This window comes from Ochotona princeps, chromosome 1, assembly GCF_030435755.1.
Source record: "Ochotona princeps isolate mOchPri1 chromosome 1, mOchPri1.hap1, whole genome shotgun sequence".
Lineage (NCBI taxonomy): Eukaryota > Metazoa > Chordata > Mammalia > Lagomorpha > Ochotonidae > Ochotona > Ochotona princeps.
In genome coordinates, this window is record NC_080832.1 from 77,794,631 (window position 1) to 77,810,710 (window position 16,080).

A 16,080-nucleotide genomic window follows, 5' to 3' on the forward strand; every position below is an offset into this window, starting at 1 on the left:
TTGTTGGTAAGCTGTGTCATCTGTAGGCAACAAATAGATGGATTTTGTTTTTTTATCCACTCTACTAATTCATGACATTTGATGAGTTTAAGTCATTTATTTTTTTAATTTTTTTAAAGATTTATTCATTTTATTACAGCCAGATATACAGAGAGGAGGAGAGACAGAGAGGAAGATCTTCCGTCCGATGATTCACTCCCCAAGTGAGACGCAACGGGCAGATGCGCGCCGATCCGAAGCCGGGAACCTGGAACCTGTTCCAGGTCTCCCACGCGGGTGCAGTGTCCCAATGCATTGGGCCGTCCTCAACTGCTTTCCCAGGCCACAAGCAGGGAGCTGGATGGGAAGCGGAGCTGCCGGGATTAGAACCGGCGCCCATATGGGATCCCGAGGCTTTCAAGGCGAGGACTTTAGCAGCTAGGCCACGCCGCCGGGCCCGAGTTTAAGTCATTTATACTCAGCGTTAATATAATAGCGGTAATATGGTCCTGCCCTTTTAGCAATAGGTTGTTCATTGATTTTTTTTCTCATTAAATTCTTTACTGTCTCATAGATCATACAGTAGCATCATTTTTTTCAAGAAGGTTCTTGATTTTCTTTTTCATTTCCCCAGCACCACTTTAGTCATTTAGCAGCATGTTATTTAATTTCATGGAGTTTTTAATTTCTTTTTTGCTTCCTGTTATTGATTTTGTTTTGTGGCTTTTCAGTTAAGGGTATGTATAGGAACTATGTAATGAAGACTATCATATTCAGTAGCATCTTATTTAATTTCATGGCATTGTAAATTTCCATTTTTCTTCTTGTTGATTTTGTTCTGTGGCTTTTCATTTAAGGGAATGTATAGTAACTGTGTAATGGAGATTATCATATCCTGATGAGGTTACAATGCACTATGCATCTCTACTTTCAAATCAAAGATAGACTCCCAATGAAACTGTTACATATATCTTGACAATAGGAATGCCGGACTCTCTGCCATTGTCCATACCCACAAACATAGACTTATGACTGTTTATGAAGAACTATACTATTATAATAATATGGGAAAATTCAGTGTGGGGGTGGAATATTGGCAGGAGGCAAGGGAAATCCCAGGATCTATGGAACTATGTCATAAAATGATAACAAAAATAATGATAAAATTTTAAAAAATCAAGAAGCTCTTTACTCCTCTATCTGTGAGCAAGGTAGGTTATGGGACACAGGCATGCTGAGGATTCTGAGTCAAACAAAACCAGTAAAAGCAATTAGTGAAAATCAATCCCATACCAAACAAAGGACACACAACAGCCAGGATCAAAGTAGGAAAAAGGTTATGTGATGAGTATTAACTGTCAATATTAACTTGGCCAGACCAAAGTACTCTGCTCTTCAGTCACAGATAAAGTTGTTGCTATGAAAGTATTTTTTAAAATATGATTAACTTTTAACTCAGTAGACTTTGAGTAATGCTGAGTACCTTTCACAATGTGCATGACCCTTATCCAATCAATTTAAGGAATTCAAGACTGAACATAGAAACTGCCTGAGTTTGCAGCCTGCCAGCCTGTACTATAAACTTGCCAGTATCCACAGTCTCAGAAGCCAATTCTTTTTAAAAAAAAGTCTCCTCCCACTCCCTGCCACCACCAAAAAAAATACATACATACATATGTGTGTGTGTATACATATGTATAGATTTTTTAATGGAGAAAAGCAGGCAAAATCTTGAAGTGGAAGCAATGGAATTAAAATGGTTAGGCAGATAGTCATGAATGACCAAGAAGTAACCAAGTGCTTTTGAACAAGTAACATGATAAACAAATGAAAATAATTTTCAAATCCATAATATGTGTAATATGAGATGGATCAGAAGATGAGAGAATTAAAACATCAATGGAGAAATCTAAGCCAAAGGAGTCTGTTGGTGACTGGGGAAAAGAAATGGATATCAGAAGAATACAACAAAAAATTTAGCAGATGTATTTTATATTTTTAAGATCTTTAAATAAAACTCCCAAGGGAATATGATTCATATAGACACTAACTCACCATATTTGTCTCGCAAGCCAACAGTGCATCTAAAGACTCCACCAAAGGCAACATCTTCACCAAATATTACTGCAAAACAATGGTTAAATAACACAATTATTTAGCAATCCCTAGGTAATATTAGCAATGAGAAATAAGTAACATAAATATTTACACTTTGAATCATAAAATAGAAATATATCATAGCTTAAGATCAATATTTGTGTTTTGACATAATTGACTTCTCAGCTTAAATACGTCTTTGCTTGTACAGACCTTTCCTGTGCAATGTAACAACATGACAGCATCACTGTCCATTGGATAACAGCTGCCTCACATATAAAAACATACCACTATGACAGTCAGGTGTCTTCCAGTCATTGTTAAAGGTATGGGATATAGGCAATAGCAGGCCAATGGTACAAATTAATTCCCAGAGAGAACCACTGACCTATAATCTCATTTTTTCACCCATACAGAAAATGAGTCTAAAGAAGTAGTAAACTGACTTGCCAAGTCAGAACCATGGCTCATATTCCCGGCTACAGGCTCATGATTTTTCCCTGGTTTTCCCATAGAGTATATTGTACGTCAGCCATCTGAAGAGCTGAAGGCAGAACATCCCAGGCCAAAGGAAGGGATCAGAAATGAGAAAAGGATACGGAGGTTCTAACACACTAAAGAGGCAAGTATGGTGGGACAGTGTGAACAGAATGAACAATGGTACGAGTGGAAGTTTAGAGGAGCTCTAAGGCAAGAAGAGAAAATAAAACAGAGTATTTGGAGAGCTGGACTCCAAGGCATGTAGTGGTTTTGCAGACCTTGAGAAAATGACTCACCAGTCTCTGTTGGAACTCACCCCCATGGCCCAAGCACACTCAGACAATATTCCAAACAAATCAAGATTAATCACTCCCTAGTCTAGCTCTCCATTCTCCCTAAAAGACAATGTCATTTTCACTTAACCTTAGAACTACAGATTCTCAAGTTGAAGCCCATGATATAGTAAAAATGATAGTTCTTCAAGAAGCTCCTGGGAAATGCACATTATTGTTTAATTCCATTCCTCTATAAACTTTAGGAAGTATGTGCATGTGTGGGGGAGGTTATACACACATAATTGGAAGTGTGCACATGTGTAAATATATAAATACACATACATATTATTGAATGTAATTGGAATGTTTCTCACAAAGATTTCTAAGCTATAGACAGAATCAAGATGGTGGAATAGGGTAAGGACACATTTAAATGGACAGAAAAACATTTAATCAGGATTAAGCAGAGAGGACAGATTCCAGGAAATATGAGAGGACAGAACAACAGCAGAGGGGTACCTGGAGACTGACAGACACAGGAAAGCAGTGGACAAAACGGTGTGGTGTTGCAGAGACTGATACTCCAGTGGCAGTCAGCTAATGGCACTCTGAACTCCACCAGCAGCCAGAACTGCACCAGCAACCAGGTGGGAAGGGATTTTCACTGGGAGCTTGGGAGGTAAAGCCAGACAAAGAACTTTCCATCCTGCTGGTCCGTTTGATTTGACCAGGAGCAGAGACAGAGCAGCAGATCACAGATGGACAGTGCCAGAACAGCGTGGATTTCACAGCCCAGTCAGCCCCCTAGAGCTGAATTGGGCGCTATTTTGCGTGAGAAGGCAAAGGCAAGGGAAAGTACTGAGCATACGCTGAGCTGGGAGTGAACTTATTTCTGACTCAATGAACTGCAGCAACGTGGCATTCTACAGTACCACCCAAGACAGGTCTAGGTATCCCTCAGACCTGATGGCCAGCAGACTAAGAATTCTAGTAATGGTACGTCAGGCGCCATTTTGTACACTGTGGCAATAGCTTTAGGACTGCCGGGAATAACAGTGAACTGCGCAGGTGCTGATCTCACGAGAACTCACTGAGTTCAGCAAATTACACTGGTCCTACAGGAAAATAATACCAACTGTCGCATCGTACGGGTCAAAATAGGTCCGTCTGGCACCCAGACCTAACATCCAACTTGTTCCAACAAGATCAGCGCCACCAACAACCTAACTATATAGGACACCTGGAGTCTCTCTCTAATCCTGGGACCTGCTCCAATCGGAAGTGGGAGAAAGGTTGTAGAGACAACGGTGAAGCCTCAGCACGGTATCACAAGAGGCGGACAATGGTGAGCCAGGAGTTGGGGCTGTGAAGACTACGCTGGAAATCTAACATAAGAACCCAGACCTGTAACTCATTGGAGGTTGTGGCACAAGTGGCTGCAAGCAAAAAGGTGTGTACCAACTGCAATAAGTAAAATCGTTGTAGACCTGTGGGTGACACAGCTTACAAACCTTCCCCAAGAAGAAAACTCTGCTAACCAGAAGTGCAATAATCAAGAGCAAAAGAAGAGACAAAGGCACAATGAATATTCCCAAAAATTCCCCTGCAAAGGAGCAAAACACTATGCCAATCTCAGAGTTAACTGAGGAAGACATCGAGAAAATGGGGCATACAGAATTCATAAAACTCATTTTAAAGATTCTGATCAAAAATGAGAAGCACGTACAAGAGTTCAAAGAATTTAAGGAAGCAATAAAGCAAATCAAGGCTGATATATCAGAAATTAAGAACACAACAGAGCAAATTAAAAGTACAATGGCGAGTCTCCAAAATAGAATGAAGCAAGCAGAAGAAAGAATCTCAGAATTGGAAAATATTTCCTGTCATCAGGGGAAAGAAAACAAAAAACTGAAAGCAGAGCTGGATCACGCCAAAAAAAGTATTCAAGAATTGAAAGACACTATTAAGAGGCCAAATATAAGAGTTATGGGAGTCCCAGAAGGTGCAGAAACAGAAGCTGAGTTTGCAAATGTATTCAATGAAATAATACAGGAAAATTTCCCTAATCTGGAGAAAGAATTGGGAAACAACATCCAGGAGGGGCACAGAACTCCCAACAGGCCTGATCAAAAGCGATCTTCACCAAGACACATGATCTTCAAGCTCTCTTCAGTTGAACATAAGGAAAAGATCCTTAAATGTGCATGTCAAAAAAATCAATTGACAAATAAAGGAATGCCAATTAAGCTCACAGGAGACCTCTCACAGGAAACTCTACAGGCCAGAAGAGAGTGGAGTGATACATTTCAGATTCTAAAAGAAAAAAATTGTCAGCCGAGGAGAACATATCCAGCAAAGCTTTCTTTTGTCTTTGAAAATGAAATAAAATTCTTCCACAGTGAAGAAAAGTTAAAAGAATTTGCCTCTTCCAAACCTGCCCTACAAATGATACTTCAAGATGTTCTCTTAACAGAGAAGAGGAATAGCACCTACCAAAACCAAAGGCAAATGGGAAGAACAGCCCACTAAAATGACAACAGAAGACTAAACCAATGAACAACCCATTCCTAAAATGACAGGACCAAAGTACCTTCCATACATGTTAAACTCTGAATGTGAATGGCTTAAGCTCAACCAAATGTCATAGATTAGTAGACTGGATTAAAAAAACAAAGCAACATCTATTTATTATCTAGAAGAGACACACTTCACCAACAAAAATCAGCGGAAAAGCTATGGTTCATAATCTCCATGGAATACTACTCAGCTATTAAAAAAAACAAAATGCAGTTCTTTGTGGCCAAATGGGCTCAACTGGAAACCATTATGCTAAGGGAAATGAGCCATTCCCAAAAGGTTAGATATCACATGTTTGCCTTAATTTAAGATGATATGATGTCAATATGAAAAGCAGTATATGTAAAATGTAATACTATAATGAAAATAGACATGAGACAACTGAATAGTAACCTATAGCCATTTTAAGGTGTATAGAACCCGGGCGTGTATAAACTAAAATTGAAATGTCAACAAAGGAGTCATAGGATGTGGTAAAGAACTTGCATTTTTCAACATGTTGGTTACTCAATACTATGTCAATTAATTCCATAACATTATAAATTGTTGCTGATGTTATGTTGGGGCTTCTAATTGATAGGCATGGTGCTCTGCCGGCTCTACCTTCAGACCAGAGATGGTCTCCCCAACAAGCCGTTGAATTTGTCTGTGCAATGAGAGGCTGGACTCTATGCTTGGTATATGCTTGCAATGAAAGAATCTCAACTGATCTTGAACTGTGGTAATGCAACAAAGTGAAGGAATCCACCATGGGGGAAGGGTTTGGGGAGGGGTGGGGGGAATCCCAGTGCCTATGGGACTGTGACACATAATGCAATGTAATTAACTGAAAAAAAAAAAAAAAACTAACTCAAAAAAAAAAAAAAAAGAACAAATGAGGAAGGGCCCGGTGGCGCGGCCTAGTAGCTAAAGTCTTCGCCTTGAACTCGCGAGGATTCCACATGGGCACCAGTTCTAATCCCGGTAGCTCCACTTCCCATCCAGCTCCCTGCTTGTGGCCTGGGAAAGCAGTCGAGGACGGCCCCAGTCTTGGGACCCTGCACCCGCGTGAGAGACCTTGAAGAAGTTCCTGGATCCCGCATCAGCCATTGCACTCACTTGGGGAGTGAATTATTGGATGGAAGACCTTTCTCACTGGCTCTCCTCCTCTCTGTACTTCTGACTTTCCAATGAAAATAAATAAATCTTTAAAAAAAAAGAACAAATGACGGAAAAAAATCAGCAGAAACTATATTGCATGTTTTTTGTTGTTTTCTGTTAGTTTCATCTCTTCAAAACACTTTCTTCTGATTAAATCATTCAATGACTCGTAGATCATATAGTAGCATCATTTTCTTCAAGAAAGTTCTTGATTTTCATTTCTTCAGCTACTCATTAGGCGTTTAGTAGCATGTTACTTAACTTCATGTTGTGGTTAATTTCTTTTTTCTCCCTGATGTTGAGTTTGTTTTGCAGCTTTTCATTTAAGGGGATGTATAGCAGCTGTGTAATGGAGACTGTCACACCTATTAACATGTCATTTAACTTCATGGCATTGTAAATTTCTATTTTTCTTTCTATTGCTGATTTTGTATTATGAATTTTCATTTAAGAAGATGTACAGTAGCTGTGAAATGGAGACTAACATCCAGATGTGAGGATACAATGTAGTATGCATTTCTACTTCCAGACAAAGATGGGCTTGCAATGAAACTGTTTACTATATCTTGACAATAGGATGCTGGACTCTCTGCCATTGTCCATGCCCGCAATGATGGACATATGACTGTGTATGAAGAACTATATTTTAGTCATGATATAGAGGAACTAGGTGGGGGGGAGCGAATTGGGAATGGGATAAGGGAAATGCGAGGAGCCTATGGAACTATATCATAAAATGATAACAATAATAATAATAAAATGTTAAAAAAAAGATTTCTAAGCTATAATTTCAATTTCATTCCCATTGAGCTTCTATTACTAGGTACAAACTTAATTTAACTGTTGCACTTAGAGGTGGATCCCTTAGGAGCTAATTAGAATTAGATAAAGTCAGAAAGGTGAAACACTCATGAGGGAATTCTAGTGAGAGACAGACCACAGAACATACAAGTTCTCCCTGTATTTCATCAAGTGATACCCTTGAGACACTACCAACAAGAATACTGTCAGCAGAAGCAGGCCCACCACCTTGGATCAGAAACATAATGCTGAAATAAAACTTTCCTTTAAAAAGTCAATCAGTCTCAGAAAGGACAGGGATGGAAGGCAAACAGAGAAAGGTTGGCTAATGGACACAATACACACACAGAAAGAACAAGCTCTAGTGCTCTACAGCACTGGAGTGATTACTAAGGAGTCTCAAAAAGTTCATTGAAACTAGAATTAAAATACAAACTTAGGGTGCCAATGTTGTGCCCCAGTGGGTGAAGCTGCTGCTCTTCATTAGACCTAACTCCCCGGTAATGAAGCTGGGGAAACTGCAAAAGATAGCCCAATTACATGGGCCCCTACCACCCACATAGGGCACTTGGTTGGCGTTCTAGACTCCTGGTTTTGCCCTAGCCCAGCGCAGACATTGCAGCCATTTGGGGAATTAATCAGTAAACAAAAGATCTCTTTCTCTCTCTCCTCTCCTCTCCTCTCCTCTCCTCTCCTCTGCTCTCCTCTTCTTTCCTCTTCTCTCTCCCCTTCATTCCTTCTTTCTGTCTCTGCTTCTCTCTTTCAAATAAATAAAAGTAAATATTCAATATTAAAATTATTTTCAAAATTCTCTCATAAATGTAGGGCTGATATTGCTGTATAATGGATCAAGTCATTCCCTGCAATGCCAACATCTCCTTTGGGCATTGGTTCAAATCCTTGCTGCTCTATTTCTGATCAAGCTCCCTAGTAATATGCCTGAAAAAGCATCAGAAGATGACCAAGTACTTGGGCCCCTGAACCCATCATGTGAGAAACCCAGATGGAGTTCAAGGCTACTGGCCTGGCCCAATCCTGGCTGTTGCAGCCATTAGGAGAGTGAAACAAGCAGATGGAAAATCTTTGTCTCTCTTTCTCCCTTTTCCTCTTTCCTCTAACCCTGAAATTGAATTACAACATCCAAAGGAAAGTATGAAATCAAATCTTCATTTTACAAACATATTTTTGAACTAACTGTGTTTTCTGCTTTTCAAAAAAAATATGCTAGAAGAAAGGAATATATAGTACGTATTAATCAGAAAATGCTACAGATTGAACACTCCTTATCCAAAGTGCTTGGGACCAGAAGTAGTTTAGATTTCATATACTTCTCAATTTGAGAATATTTGTTTATACATAATGAGAAACCTTTGAAATTCATGTCTAAACATGAAACTCATTTATATTTAACATACACCTTACACACATAGCCTGAAAATAATTTCTTTCCGTATTTTTAGTGCACCTTCATTTTGACTACAATTTGTTACACCAAGTTCAGTGTGAGATGCTCTACTTATGTCAGTACTCAAAAGTTTAGAACTTTGGAATTTCAAAATTTCAGATTAGGGAAGTTCAACCTGTGATATAATATTAAGGCCAAACTTGTGGTGGTAATTAGCATGCATTTGGTGTGACCCTGAGAATCTAATATAATAATAAATTTCTTTTAAAAATTCAAAATAAAACCAGAAAAGACCATACTATACAAGAAACTTAATGATGCTAGAAATTTATGAAAATCTGTTAGTAACAAGTATACTGAAATTTTATCAATATTCAAATGTTGCAATTTAATCTTAGTTATGTTGATTATATTTTTATTTAGCCTTGATCATGTCTTTCACATTTTTCCTGGAGATTCAGTGTGAACCACTGAACTTCAGACAATTATTGCAAGCAAATCTTCAGTCTTAGAATTACAAAACCAGCATAGTTAAGTACAAATGATGTTTACCTGCAGTAGGATCTTTGGCCAATGAGTTATCCAACGCACTTGTTATAGACTGAAAAAGATTCATTTTCTGAGTTTGCCCTGTGAAAGTCAAAAATATATCATTATATACACTGCAAACTATGTAAAAATAACCAGTTTATTAACAGGTTATTACAAGTTTTTACAATAAGATACAAATACAGGTATAAAATGGAGTGTGCAAATTTACTCTATTGTTTTAAATGATGCTAGTTCTGTGGAGGGGCTCAGTGTTGTGTCAGAGCAGGGTCAGCCATTGTTTGTAACGCTGATATCCCATATCAGCAAGCCAGTTTGAGTCTCAGCTGCTCTACTTCCCATCTAGCATCCTACTAATGCACCTGGGAATGCAGCAGAAGACAACCCAAATACTGTCATCAATATGCATTTGGGAAACAACCCAGGAGATGGGAGATCTCTCACCCTTCCTCCTGGCCCCATCTCTTGCTGTCACTATGCCTTTAAAATAAATACATCTTTGAAACAAAACCTCAAGAAAACTGCCGGTAATTGGACTTTTCATTGATAAAAGAAATATGCTGTGATCCGCATTTCTACTTCCAAATAAAAAGTGGATTCCCAATGAAACAGTTAAATACACCTTACAGTACACTAGAGATTCTACCTTTGCCTACACCTACAGTGCCTTGAGACATTTAAACAGCTGAAAGCTAAATTTGTAACTAGTGGCATGTGTCAAGTAATCATCACGGCCAATGGTCATGGTTCAAAATACAATAAAGAAGACTAAGGATCCACTTTAGTAGCCAGAACTGTTCATTTTAAGAAATCACAATCCCATACTCAAATATGTCAGACTTAGTACTTCCTATTACTGTTTAAGTAAAATTTCTGTAAGAAATGATTATTTTCTTAGATAAACTTTGGGGATCGATACATGGAACAATACACATAAAACACTGAGAGCAGTATTTATTTTTAAGATTTCCTTTATTTTTATTGGAAAGTCAGATTTACAGAGAAGGAAAGACAGAAAGATCTTCCATCCACCGGCTCACTCCACAAGTGGCCACAATGGATGGAGCTGAGCTGATCCAAAGCCAGGAGCCAGGAGCTTCTTCTAGATCTCTCAAGTGTGCACAGGGTCCCAGGGCTTTGGGCCATCCTCGACTGCTTTCCCAGGCCACAAACAGGGAGTTGGATAGTAACTAGAGCAGCCAGAATATGAATCAGTACCCATTCGGGATCCTGGTGAATGCAAGATGAGATTTTTAGCCCCTAGGTTACCGTACTTAACTTCATTGTTAAGATTCTGGACTCCATCCATGCCCTTCCTCTTAACATCAGGATTATTATGAATGGACAGTAATTTTGAGTAAATCCCAAATGTGCAGTTTAGAAAGACCGTGGGGCTTGGCAGCGTGGCCTAGTGGCTAAGGTCCTCGCCTTGATCCCATATGGCCACTGGTTCTAACCCCGGCAGCTCCACTTCCTCTCTCTATCCTCCTCTCAGTATATCTGACTTTGTAATAAAAAAATAAAATAAATCTTTAAAAAAAAAGATTCAATTTAAAAAAAAAAAAGAAAGAAAGACTGTGATGTTAGATCTTTAAGCTTACATTCTGTCCACAAGTCAGTTATCCCATAACTCTTAATCCCTCCCTAAATAAGCACTATTCACAGCCCAGAAAAGTTTCTGCCTGAGTCTTCCCACTCAGATGCCCAGTCTTGACCCTGGTGTTTGTTCTGTCCAGTGGTTCAGCTGCATATGCTTCAGATCCCTTATACCTGCTGCTTACCCTGACCACTGTTCATTTAACCATCACACTCCTCAGGAGTCCCGCAAGTTCCAAAAGTTAAATTCTAGTCCTCAGAGTGAGACACATCTATTATTACAGACTTCAACCATTTGTGGTCATATTGACCATCTGTCCTTTTTCTGAAGACCTTCATTAGCCCATCCTGGATTCACAAGAAATTCTGTCCTATGACATCTTTAATGCTTCCATTATTCACCAATGCCCCAGTCTTCTGACATCCTGTTTGGTTTCAGATATTCCTCTAGTCTCTTCAACAGTGCTGGATGCCCAGGAATGAGGACTTGGCAAGACCCAATCAGGTACACCCTGCTGCTCTCTTTGCCCAGAATAGTTTGTTACAGCTCATAATTATAGTGATGATCACAGGAATTTGTTCAAGGAAGCATTGTTATGGCATCTATCTTAAATGGACAATCATACTATATGCCCACAATTATTTCATAATTTGTTTCTCTTCAGGCTAAATCTATAGCATTTAATAGGTACTTTTTTCAGATCTTCTCCTTTCTATTTATAAAGTATATATTATAAGAAAAATCCAAATTAAGACATTAATGAGATTCCACCTAACACCAGAAAGAATGGCTCACCTACCAAAAACCACCAACAACACTTCCTGGCAAAGATGTGGAGAAAAGGGAACCCTACTCTACTGTTGGTGGGGCTGCAGGTTGGTACAGCCTCTATGGAAATCAGTATGGAGAACACTCAAACAAGAGAAAATCTGCACACAATACGATCCAACAACAGCACTTCTAGGAATATATCCAAAACACCTGTTACACTAGAAACCAACATGCACCCCTATGTTCATAACAGCACAATCAACATTGGCAAAAACTTGGAAGCAACCGAAATGCCTATCAACAGAAGACTGGATAAGAAAACTATGGTTCATCTACTCCATGGAATACCACTCAGCTATTAAAATTAAAAAAAAAAAAAATGTTGGGCCCGGCGGCGTGGTCTAGTGGCTAAAGTCCTCTCCTTGAAAGCCCCGGGATCCCACATGGGCGCCGGTTCTAATCCCGGCAGCTCCACTTCCCATCCAGCTCCCTGCTTGTGGCCTGGGAAAGCAGTGGAGGACAGCCCAAGGCTTTGGGACCCTGAACCCTTGTGGGAGACCCGGAAGAGGTTCCTGGTTCCCGGCATCAGATTAGTGCAGCACCAGCCGTTGCAGCTCACTTGGGGAGTGAAACATCGGATGGAAGATCTTCCTCTCTGTCTCTCCTCCTCTCTGTATATCCGGCTTTCCAATAATAATAATAAAATCTTTTTAAAAAAAAATGCAGTTCTTCGTGTCCAAATGGGCCCAATTGGAAACCATTATGCTAAGGGAAATGAGCCAATCCCAAAAGGTTAGATACCACATTTTTGCTTTAATTTAAGATGAAATGTCAATTCAAAAAAAGTACTCGTAAATTGTAATATCATTTCAACATCAAACAGCCTGTATCACATGCAATAAGATATTGTAATGCAACCAATGAACCAACAATCAATGTGAGTCAGACTGTTTACGATCGACATCAAAGAACTGAAAAACCTAATATGCTTTTAACACCCTATGTTACTCTGTAAAGGGTTGGAAGAACAGAGAAATCTTACACCTTCATAGAGTGTGTGAGGAAGAAGTTAAGTATAAACTATCAAGATTATAACAGGTAACTAACAGACAGCAGACTCAAATCTGCATTCGACATTAACAAAAACTTTAAAAACATACAGTGGGATTCAAGAGTGATCCTGACAGCCTCTTAACAGGAGGTCATATGCACAGAACAGGGAGGACCCCAGAGTGGAGCAGGAGGACAGGAAGAGGCTGGTGTTCCAACCCTGGAGACTCCCAGATCCTCACCTAGGACTATCAGTATGGGCACCAAGGACTATATCCCAACAGCCAAGGAGACCACGGGGAATTGGAATGCCTTTGTAGGCCAAGAACTCTGAGGTCATCCATTCCCTATCAGATCTCCCACATGGGGTGGAAAAAGCCCAGATCCTTCCTCACAGGATCTAATCTCATTGGAACAACAGCGAGGAGCCCTGCATGGTCCTCAGCAAAAAAAGAACAGCAAACCTCCTTTGGGACCCAGGAGAGGAGCTTTCTCTGGTCCTTACTTAGTTCCAACTTTGAATCCCCACCCTCTCTTGCAATGACCATCAGGGTCGCTCCAGAGCCCCCCCCCCCCCACAAAAAAAATTATATCACATAGACAGAGACCAATAAGGAAAGCTTAGAACAGACAAGAAACAGCTTGGACACACACATACCTTACTAGGTAGGATACAAAGATTAGTTACTCCTCACTAAGGTACTGAAGATTTCTCTGTACACTCCTCCTAAAACTGTTCTGCACCTCAATTATTAACATATGCCTTGTTAGAGTTATAAGCCTATTTGAACTATCCTGAAATTTGCCAAGTTCAGTTAAATCATGCTTCAATACTGTAAGGTGCTAAATATAAAAATGAAAATACACATGAGACAGCTGAAACAGTACCCTATAACCATTTTAAAGTGTATAGCAGCCAGTCGTGTATAAACTAAAATTGAAATGTCAATGAAGTAGTCACAGAATGTGGTTAAGAACTTGCATTTTTCTAACATATTGGTCACTCAACACCATGTCAATTAACTCCATAATGGTTTAAACTGTTGTTGTTATATTATGGTTTTTCATTGGAGGAGATGATATCCTGCCAGCTCTACTTTCAGACCAGAGATGGTCTCCCAAGGAAACTGTTGAATTTATCTGGACAACAAGAGGCTGGACTGAATGCATGGTTCATCCTCGCCATGAAGGAATCATGACTGGATATGAACTGTAATACTGCAACAATGTGGAGGAATCCAACGGGGGGGGGGCATATGGAGGGGATGGGGGAATGCCAGATCCTATGTAACTGTGTCATAAAATGAAAAAAAAAAAAAAAAAGACACAGGGTACAGGTAGAAGCCCTATAATTCTGGCTCAAGGAATGAGAAAGATGACTCCATTCAGAGAAAGCCAAGAAAATAGCAAGGAGACAAGTAAGGAGACAAGGGCACAAGGGCTAGATTTATACACACACACACACACACACACACACACATTCTTCCATTTTCGTAAATTCATTAAATCTGTGTATTCATTTGGGAAGAATTGAAAATTTTACATTTAATCTTCTAATACATGAACATTATACATTTCTCCATTTACATATGTCTTTCATTTTTTAAATTAGCAATTTGTGGATTTCGGCAATGAGAGCCAATATATGTTTCATTAGATTTTTATCAAATGCTTTCATTTTTGGACCATTTTAAGTGATATTATATTTTTAACTATGGTTTCTAATCAGTTAATTCCAGTATTTACAAATGCAACTGAGTTTTCTGTCAATTGACTTTGTACCCTGTGACCTTCCTAAAGTTTTTTTTAAAGTCTTGAAAATTGTAGATTTCTTGGGATTTTCCATATAAAATCCATGTTTGCAAGTAGAAAAAAAAAGTATATATTAGTACTCAGTATCAAATGGTAATAATTTCAGTAAAAATTTTTCTTAATCACAATGACATTTGCACTTTTTCCTTATTGCATGTATTTCAGAAAGTTAAAATGTTTGTCTATTAAGATTTTCAAGTTAAGAACCAAGGATGAGGGCCCTGTACTGTGGCACAAGTGGTTAAGCCACTGCTTGCAATGTCAGCATTTCAAATTGCAGTACCAGTTCAAGTCCTGGCTACTCTGCTTCTGGCCCAGCTCCCTGGTAATGACCTGGGAAAGCAGCAGCAGATGGCCCAAGCAGTTATATGCTTGCCACACAGATTGAACATGGATGGAGTTCTAGGTTCCTGACTTTGGCTTGACCAAGTCCTGGCTTTGCAGTCTTTTGGAGAGTAAAACCAACATGTGAATATCAGTCAGTCTCTCTCTTTCTCTCTCTCTCTTTCTCTCTCTCTGTCTCTCTCTATCTCTACCTCTATTTCTCCTTCTCTTCTTCCTCTCTCTTACCCCTCTCCCTACTTACCCCCTCTGTCTTTCTGCCTTTCACCAAAAAAAAAAAAAAAAAAAAAAAACCTTCAAAACATAAAAAAAGAACTAAGAGCACAACAAACTGTCTAAATATCTAGGTTGGTATTAATTTCAAATATGCTAAATTTGGGAGTCAACACATCAAAAAATTTTATCGCATCACTGCTCAGCAAAGCTTTTAGTAGCAGAGTTTTCACAAATTTTTTTAAAAATCACAGTGTATTTGGCCATGGGGCTTGGGTGGAGGGAGCCCTCAGCAGCGTGGTGGCTGCAGGGGGTACCTGAGCCAGGTCAGACTCAATGCTTGGGACTCTGGCCGTGGTCACAGCTACCACATGGTAAGCAAATCCTAGGTTTTGGGCATCCAGCGCGCCAAGTGACACCAGGTTCCGCCTGCTGGCCACCCGGCCATAAGCTCTAGAGTTTGGGGGGTATGTAATTACTGCCTAGGGACATCCATGGATAACACCAATATGTGTGTAGGTAAGGAATGAATCCTATGTGACTCCCAGCAACAAGGTCACCGAACTTGCAGGCAAACATGGAGACTGAGACCTGGTGGTTTTGAGGAGAGAGTCCATAAGATCTGTTTGGATCAGACTGATTTACCAGCCCTCATAGGAGTCCTGAGATGGGGTGTTAGCGCAGAACATCACTGACTGCCACACACCACTCCACACGAAAGCTATGGCTGGGGGCCTGTCTGGCAGGGCTAGATCCCAGTAACTGACTGAGTGTTGGAACAGGGGATGGGTTATATTAGGAAGGGTCATGACACTAACTAGCATGCAAGAGAACCAAGTCCTGGAGTAGATTCTGCAGGGGATGAATGGGACCAACCCTGTGGAAATACAAGTCCCACTGGTTAGCTTAAGACTTGGGGTGGTGATAGGCTGAGTTAGGAGCGACCATGTCACCTGCCAACACTCAGGGGTGCTGGGGCTAGAAAAAGGCTG

General features: G+C 39.8%; 1 protein-coding gene across 2 annotated transcripts in view; it reads right to left on the reverse strand.

Annotated features, from left to right (window-relative positions):
- BCKDHB (branched chain keto acid dehydrogenase E1 subunit beta) overlaps window positions 1-16,080 on the reverse strand; it is a 241,402-nt gene that overhangs the window by 213,806 nt on the left and 11,516 nt on the right. For both annotated transcript variants that reach the window (XM_058661160.1, XM_058661155.1), the window contains exons 2-3: window positions 9,307-9,384; window positions 2,035-2,103 (exon numbers count right to left, since the gene is read on the reverse strand). In XM_058661160.1, coding sequence (XP_058517143.1) covers window positions 2,035-2,103; window positions 9,307-9,384 — 147 coding nt within the window. The remainder of the gene's footprint in view (window positions 1-2,034; window positions 2,104-9,306; window positions 9,385-16,080) is intronic.